The 8,598-nt window shown below is 52.2% G+C and overlaps 1 protein-coding gene across 1 annotated transcript; it reads right to left on the bottom strand.

The window, feature by feature from the left end:
- Positions 1 to 5,343: 5,343 nt before the first annotated feature.
- On the bottom strand, positions 5,344 to 5,679 carry LOC142068115 (reprimo-like protein). Its single transcript, XM_075117360.1, has one exon. It carries the CDS (start codon positions 5,677 to 5,679, stop codon positions 5,344 to 5,346), a length of 336 nt encoding a protein of 111 aa, XP_074973461.1.
- Between the last annotated feature and the right edge of the window lie 2,919 nt (positions 5,680 to 8,598).

Genomic DNA, 8,598 nt, shown 5'->3' on the forward strand with positions numbered 1-8,598 from the left:
CTACAGAGGCTTTATCTGGAGGCTAATGGCTCTCTCAGAGCCGATCAAAGAGAACCACACTGAGTGGCTGTGGTTCCCCCCACAGAGGGAGTGACTGGGTGTGCAGTGGGGATTTATGGAGCAATGCTCCTGAATAATTGCGCTGCACATTTCAAGCCATCACTCTGCCAAGTGAACCCCTACGTGAACTGCTTCAGCTTCCTTAATAGAAAATGGGCTTGCAAAGCTGCTGATTTAAGCAGCACTAAATTAAAATTCAGTATGAGGATCGGCTGTACAAACCTGACAGGCTGGCTTGGGAGGGGAGATGGAAGTGCTTTTTGTCCATTGATAGGAGGGCAGGAGGGGGACACAGGAGATTTCCAGTCTTGCTTGAAGGGTGCCCCTTTCGGGGAGTACAGCAGCCTGGAGACCTTGCCAGGAGCTTGGGAAACCTGTGTTTTCTTCTTAGGTCTGTCATACGGCTTTAGGAAAAGTAGTCTGTTACCTCCTTTCCAGCCCCCAAACTGCCTGCCTCATCTTGGAGACCAGCTTTGGGACCTTCATCGCTTGGGATGCAGGTAACTGTAGGCAGGCTGTGAACTGGGATCACAGCATCCTTCTTTGGGCTTGGCTGGGATGAGGGCTTGTCCGTGACTGCTCTCCTGCGCGTATACGCTTGGAGAGGCGCATATGTCCATCCCATTAGCTAGCTGGGGACATGCCTGAAGCCAGGCCAGAAGGCTAGCAGGGAAACCAGGTGGTGGCAGAGCATCCCAGACCCAGCCATGAGAGGGGTCCAGCTCCTCACCCCCTTCAGCACTCCATCTTGGACCTGCAGAGATCCATTCCAGCCATTCCCCAGGCTTTTCAGGGCAATATGTGACTGCAACAACCTGGTTCTCTCCACCTACCTATGGCACAAGCCCAGAAATGCCAGACGACAGACAGGAAACTGCTACTTATCTAATTTGATTTTATTTTACTTCTTTTTATTTTTTGGGCTCTCAGAAATGTGTTCAGTCTGGATTGAGGTTACAACCTGGGTAATGCCTCCCTGCCTAAAAAAAAAAAGCTGTTACCATAACAACCTGACTCTGTGCTTCATTACCATGGCAATTCTCAGAAATTATTAAACACTGTGTATGTTTGGTGCACGCGCTCCAGTACATCTGGTGCCAGGCTCAGGTTGGGATCCTCCCTTCCCCCTAATCTGTTTGTCTGTCTCATCTTGTTTAACTCTTTCATTGTCCTCAGCCAAGACTTCCAGGGGAGGGAGAAGGAGGTGGATATCGTCTGGGACTTGGGGTTTCCCCACTGCAGGCAGGACTGTATGACCAGGCTTAATGAGTTTTCCCCGGTGGGTCAAGCTACCTTTTTATTTCTCCAATTGTAAAATCAGTGATTACAGCGGTAGAGGATTTCTCTTTGCAGGCAGGCTGCTCAGCAGGGGGAAATGCTCTCACAATTGCCCTTCTCTGCTGTTTCCCCGCTCCCTGTCTAGAAATAAGACATTCTAGCTGGAACAGAGTTGTGACAAGTGGCGACCAGCCCAGAGACAGAGACCTGGTCCTGAAAGAGGATTGTGAAGGTCCAGTGCAGGTTGCTCTTGGCGGGGGTCAAGAAGCAGTTCCCCGTTAGTAGGATAACTTGCCTGACGATGTACTGCCTAAAATCATGATTGTTTTCAGAGAAGGGTGCGGACTAGATGGACCAGTGGCTCAGACCAGTGTAGCCAGTCCCACCAGATTGCATTGGTATCTTGTATTCCACTGCTAGGAGATGATTTTAAATGAGACTTGATGGCTGGTCCTCACTCAGCCACTGATGTGATGATCCACCTAAGCGCATGACCCTTCTCTCCCTGTCTCTCTGCTGTACTTTATAGCCAGCAGTGCCTCTCAGTTATACTTGTACAGCTCCTGGCGCCCCAGTGACCGTCTGGAAGCTAACGTGCTACAAGCAACAACAACAAAAAAATCAAAATAACATTAAACCAGCCTCATTCAAAAAACAAAAACTGCTGAAGTTTTCTTGGGAGCCAGTACCCACTTGCGAGCTTAAGCTAAATGAGTAGGTGTGAGACGAAAAAACGTAGTTATTTGAGTGGAGAGGCAGCAGAAAGAGCCATTATGGTCTGCTTTCCTTACGCAAGCCCTGGAGTAACCACCTGATCCTCCAGCTGCAGGACTTGTGCCTCTGGGGCAGGGCAGCTGGGTTTTCAGGGTCTGAGATAGCAGCTCTTCCCCTGAGATCGGGGGAGCATCGTGGTCCCCTCAGCACCCTCCCTTCCACCAGGCATGACCTGCACTGGCCTCTGCTCTGTGAGAACAGGATGGGGAAGGAACCAGGGCGGTTGAAACAGCAACAACTGCTTCACCTCAAGGGGGTCTTTAGACCTGAAATCTCTAACCCAAGGGGTTCCCTCACCGTGCCAGCCCTCTGTTGCCTTCCTTCTGGTCTCCCCTTGATGTGTCAGTGGTGGCATCAATCCTCCAGAGATCTTCTTTCCCCCAGATAATTCCTCCTCTCAGTGGGGTAATCAGCCTTTTATTGGGAACCTAACTGGATGGGGACTTGTGTGCAAGCGTCTCAAACCCACTGCAAGCAAGACAGAAGCCCAGTAACCCCACGGGGACACATGCCATGTACCATGGCAAATACGGACGGTGCCCACCAGCTGCTTCATTCCGCAGACCCTCTTCTGTTGGTCCACACGACCTGGTAACGTAGGCATCGCCCTTGTGGTCATGAAAGAGACACTGCACAACTACAGGAAGAATAAGCCCATGTAAAGTTGGGCTCTTGCCCCTAGGGGCCATGTGGAAAGTCTTCCCTCTCCTAACTGACTCCTGAGCAAGCTCCAGCTGTCTCAGCAGGTGCCCAGCTCTGCTTTCTGGGGCATTACATTGCTCCTGCACCTCACAAATACTTGACCATGCTGTGGTTGACTTTTCTCCTTTCCTCTGGAAGACTCCGCAGCACAAAAGGGATGAAGATCCTCACGCCCCATTCCTGGATGTGGCCTTTAAGGACACTTGGCAAGTTGGTGGCTATGGGGGATTGCAGAGCTGTGTTTCCCCAGTGGGCAGCAGGACCCCTCAACACACACGCCAGCTCTCACGGCCCCGGCAGGGCAAAGCAGGTAGGGACAGCTGAGATCATTTGACCAGCTTCTTCACCAAGGGCATTGCTACAGGTCAGAGTTAAGGTGATTTTGATACTTTCTTTGGATTAGCACCTTTTCCCGTGCCTTGCTTGCATTGCTAACCCTGGAAGGGTTCTTCTGTCACCTCTGAATTCTCCTTTGTGCTGGGGCCACGGCTGGTGGATGGATTGGCAAGAGGGACCAAATGCCAGCTTCAAGCAGAAGCTGGATGGGAGTTTAGTGAGTACATCTGGGCTGTCCTCTGATAGCACGGTGACCTGAAGATGCAGTTACACGTTTAGGTTATACATGCAAGTACACTCCTAAGTGCTTGCAGAGCTGGGTCATCGTATGCATTGGGGTTATTTGCATCTCACCCTGACGTCAGGACAAGGCTGTGCTCCCACAGTGGGAGCGGTTTGCACTCATATGCAAGGAGATCAATGGCCATACCACCCCCCTTCAGCAGCAGGGACCAAAATCCCCTTCCACGCTGCTGTGTGAAGCCACTTTTACATCTGCCAGCAGGACAGCAAACCCTCTGTGCTGAGAGGCTGCTCCGGTATGGAGACCTACAAGCTGCTCATCAAAATCAGAGCCCTGCTTGTTCTGCCATTTCACTGGCCCCAACGGGACATTTCAGAGCTTTGAATCCCAAATTCGGGTCCCGCTGCCACGTTGTCTTTGTGCTCTTAAGGCATTACAGACAGTAGGTTAGTGGGAGCAACCAGTGACAGCGCTGCCCTAGTCCTGCTCTGCGTCGGGTTTCGTCCACCAATACCCTGTGGGAACCCTGAAGAAGCAAATATTGATTAATTACAAAACGTACTCTAATCTTGTTCCTTCTTCTGGGAAAGGCAGAGAGCTGTTCTTCTGGATTTACATCCAAGTAGATCAGGGCATCAGCCCCTCCAGTATCCAGGATTGCTTTCCCACTACAGAAGTGGACCCAGCAGGAATACTGTTGGTGCAACAAAATTCAAATTATTTCCATCTCACACCCACAGACAGAGCAGTAATTCCACCCCAGAACAAAGGTCAGGAATCCTCCTCCTCACACATAATTTAGTTTTGACAGCTCATCAGGATCAGAAGAGCCGGAGATTTTAACTTGGAGGCTGAAATCTTGCTTTGCAAGAGGCGCTCAGTGCATCTTTATGAATCTCTGCTTTGGTACTGTGCAGGTGTGTAACACAAGCTTGAAATACGTAGTTCCTGATGAATTTATTTGCTGATACTTCCCCATGAAAAATGTATGGTAGTTTCTGCTGTAAAGAAACCTCTCTAATTAGAGTTCAGTGAGAAGCTGAGATTATTATATCTGGAACTAGGATTGAAATAGCTGCACTCCACACACACAGAGAAAGGAAATGAAGACAACACAAAATTCTTTTGAAACAGGTTCTTTTTTTCCTGAATGGCCACCAGTTTTCAAAAAACTACAAAAACCTCAAGGACTGTAACAATATAGCACTTGGGAAAAAGGCAGTTGTGTACAAAAACAAGCATGCTTTTGTTTTGGGGTTAGAGTGGTTTTTTGTATTTATCTGGGTTCTTTTCTTCCTTCAGCATAGTGTGAAAGAAGAAAATACCAGTTTATTTAACAGGACAGCTCAGAAAAATAAGGAAGAACATGCTCTCCCCGTTACAAAACTCTACCAGAAGATGCATGCTTGAGGTCCGAAATGCAAACAGGCTGACACATTTTGTAGCATGCAGAGTTTGTTGTTCGACCCACACAGCACTTCCCTTCCCCTGCCCCATGGTCAAAGATGTGGTCCGTGCCACGCATTTTACTTTCCCTTTAGTTTGTTTTTTTATCTTTTTCTAGTCTTTTTTTTTCTTTTTTTCTTTTTTTCTTTTTTTTTTTTTTTTTCAGCCCTAAATCCCAGGTAGTGGTATCCAGGGTAACAGCAGAAAAGAGTCCAGATCGGCACGTTATCACTGTTTCTGCAAGTTTCATGCAAAACTTAAGCCATTTCTGCATGCAACACAATGCTGGTCATTTATTGTGCTTCATACAACTCTGGGGAGACATCCCCATTCGCCACAACAGTTTGTCGACTGGGAAGCGCAGGTTTGCTTTCCCATGGACACAGACATATTAGAACACCCCTCCCCGCCTTTCCACTCCCCCCGGCTGCCCCAAACACATGGGAATCTGCATCTCAGCACCAGGTCCAGACAGTTCACTTGCCTACAAAAGCCCGGTGGCTTCAGTAAAGTCCCATGATTGCAGCTCCCACATCCTTGGAAGGGCTTCGGTCCTTCACCAGAAAGTTAATCATGCTCTCCGACTTGATGAGCAAGTTGCAGCCCAAAAAGAAGATGCCGAACATCACAGTCAAGGAGAGGACACAGAGGACAGCAATCTGCACCACCCGTGTGATGTAAAGGCTCCTCTCGTCGGGTGCCAGGACTGAGGAGCCGCCGTCGGTCGCCAGCACCGAGCCGGTCCCGTTGCAGCAGGCCATGAGCATCCCCAAGCCCTGGGTCCTGTTGGGGTAAGCTCCCTGGCCTAGGAGAGTCTGGTTGAAAAAGGATCCGTTCATGGTCTATGCGTGATCCCGAATCTCCAGGGAAGGCAAGAGGAAAGCTTGCTGTCCCCCTGCCTACCCCTCACATGCCAGGGCTCGGTGCCACAAGCCAGCGGGCTCCGAGCCACCTCCTGCCTTTCTTCTTCTCACGACACCTCAGATGGAGGGGAAACTTCCTCAAGGCTACGAGAAGGTGGGAAGCCAATTTGTGCAGCCGAGGGGTGCCTTGCTTCTGGATCCCTCCTGGCTCAGGCAGCGTTAGCACAAGCCCCCAGACAAGCAAAACAAGAGAGAGAGAAAAGGCAAAGGGGGCACAGGGGAGAAGACGACAGCCGAGGATCGCCCCATGCCTCCTGCCCTCGCCGCTGCCCCGAAGCTGCCACCCCGAAGCGCAGGGCAGCGGAGCGGCGCAGCCCGTTCGCCAGGGGCTCTCCCGCAGGAGGGAGAGCTGATTCCTGCCGGCTGGGAGCTCCACAAATGCAAGTTCCAAGCTAAAGTCTTCACTGTGTTCAAAGAAAAAACAGCAACTCCACCCCCTTCCAGCCTCCCCCCAGGACCGCCTTCCTCCCCCTCCACGCTCAGCCAGGCTGCCCACTCCTTCCCCACGCGTGTGCCCCCCCCTTTGTGCCCTGCCAGGGGTGCCCGCACTCACCCCTCTGCCACCCCAAGGCAGGGACTGACCCCTAAGGCCCTGTGGAGCAGCACCTAACTCATCATTCCTTCCAGTTCCCCCACCTGCTCCTGAAACCAGTCCGCAAGGTGGGTGTTTGTCCTGGACTGCTGGCAGGTCCCTGTCGTCCCCCCCCGCAGACCCCCATGAGCTGCAGGTCAGTGCTGCTCTCACCGATCCCCGGTTGCTGCTCTGTGCCATCCACTCCTTCTTTAGAGCAGTGCTGGCCCAGACCAGCCCAGTCCACCCCAGCTCTGCTCAGTGATGCCTGTCCTGTGCTTCCAGATGAGAGCTGGATCCATCCACCCTCTCCGCATCCTTGTCTTCCTCGTGCTGGGGGTTTCTTCCCCGGGCACCTTTGTCTCCTTCTTCTCCCCCTCCTGCTCCTTTAGCCCCTTCAAAGGGGAGCACAGTGATGCTGCACCCTGATCTCTGCCTGATACCCCTGCCCTGCCCTGTCCCCAGCTCTGGGTCCTACAGCAGCATCACTGCTGCACCCAGGGCTGGAGCATCGCAGACCCTCTCCCTTGGGGCCCTCAGCCCCACTGAGGGATTCCTGGGGGAAGTTTCGTCGTCTCTCCCCTCTCCTTGTCTATGCAAGCTCTCATAGAGAAAGCACAAGTCAGGGTGTTCCAGCCATGTTTGGTTTAGTCCCGACCCTGCCCGTCCCAGGGCTGTGCCCGTGGAACTGCCATGTCCTGGCTTTGCCCCGTGGCGTTTGCCTGGGAACGTGTCTGGGTGGCATAGAGCAGGGGATCACTCTTGAGCCACGATGTGGGGACCTTGTCCTGATTTTTCTGTGTACATCTTGGCTCGCTTTCTTTGCCCAGCCCACAAAGGGGATTTTACTAAACCTAAATAAGAATTGATAAATTGCAGCTAAAGGCAGGAGTGTGAGGCTGGCTGAGGATGGAGGGCGGCTTGGTAGAGAGATTGTCAATCGATTTTCCTTTTAGGCAGCTGGGACCTGTGTCCCTGTTCTGCTGCTGTGACTTTAGAGGCTCAAAAACTGTTTGGTTTGGGTTTTACTTGTTGCTTTTTCCTCCTTGTTTGGCGGCATTTCTCTCCCTGAAGGGCTGCCCGCTCTGTGAGAGCAGTTTGCAGCAGAAGCGCTTGCTGGAGGGAGGTGGAAAGCCCTGATATAACAAGAGCATCTACTCGTGTTTAACCTGAGGGCCAGGAAAAAACCCCACAAGAAACCAACACATCCCCCGTGCCCCAGCGCGGGTGGGAGCTCCTCTTCCCAGCTTGCTCCCAGACTGAAGGAGTTTCTGCTCCCTCTGGTGGCTCCAGCTCCAGCTTCTCCTCTCGCCGCACACCCGAGCACAGATTCAGGCTGCTGTACCCATCGCTCCTCCGTCACAGCCTGCAGTGATGGGGCAACCAGGGCCGTGGGGCTGCTCAGCGCTCAAACACCCCTGCCTGCTTCTTGCCTTAATCCAAACAGGGACTCCAACACCCAGAGCATCCCATGATCTATTACACAACGCCCGGAGTTAACAGCACGATGATATTTTCGGGACAAGCAGCACCTTCTTGCAGTCGGCAGGGAAATTCAGTCCAAATGCGCTGAATTAAGTTCATGCCATCCTTGCCCTCAGGCAGGACGACAGCTCAGGTGGGTGCAGGCAGGTCAAATACGTCATTTTGTGACTTTTTCCCTTTTCTTCAAAGTTTTTGCACCATGCTGGAAGCAAGGGCTGGAGCACCCCAGTTTATGCTGGGCTCGGAGTTTCAGGACACCCAGAGCTGTGTTTCCCTCTGGAGCCTGCAGCACTTGCTAGTTCGAGCAACCAGCTGCTTGGCAGGATGGGTCCCCGAGCAAAGAGGGCCTGTGAGATCTACAGCAGGTTGGATCTGGGGGTGTGTGGAGCCAAGCAGGGCCCCCACATTTCTCTCTATAGAAACTTCAAATTCATTGTCCCTTCCATGAAGCATCAGGCGTGCTCACGGGGCGGTAGAGGGACAGGCTGCCACATGGCCAGAGACCCCTGCACAGCAGGGAAAGGCCACGCAGGCAGCGAGAGAAGGACCCGTGCAGGAAAAGCATGAATCTGGGTACCTTAAAACTGGCTAATAGGGTCTGCCATGAGAGCTGGCTTTGGGATCTGGAGCAGGGCGAGACCTAGAGCACCCCGAGAAAGCAAGTTTGGGGTTTGTATTGATGTCCCAGCCAATGTGCAGCCCTTTTTGACGAGCTTCTCCTAGTCCATTTTACGAAATCCTCATTAACAAGCCTTGGGGAGGGAGTTGGAGCCCAGGAT

The sequence above is a fragment of the Phalacrocorax aristotelis genome, chromosome 23, assembly GCF_949628215.1.
Source record: "Phalacrocorax aristotelis chromosome 23, bGulAri2.1, whole genome shotgun sequence".
NCBI lineage: Eukaryota > Metazoa > Chordata > Aves > Suliformes > Phalacrocoracidae > Phalacrocorax > Phalacrocorax aristotelis.

Coding starts and splice junctions, on each gene's coding strand:
- LOC142068115 (XM_075117360.1), bottom strand. CDS start 5,679: ATGAACGGATCCTTTTTCAACCAGACTCTCCTAGGCCAGGGAGCTTAC.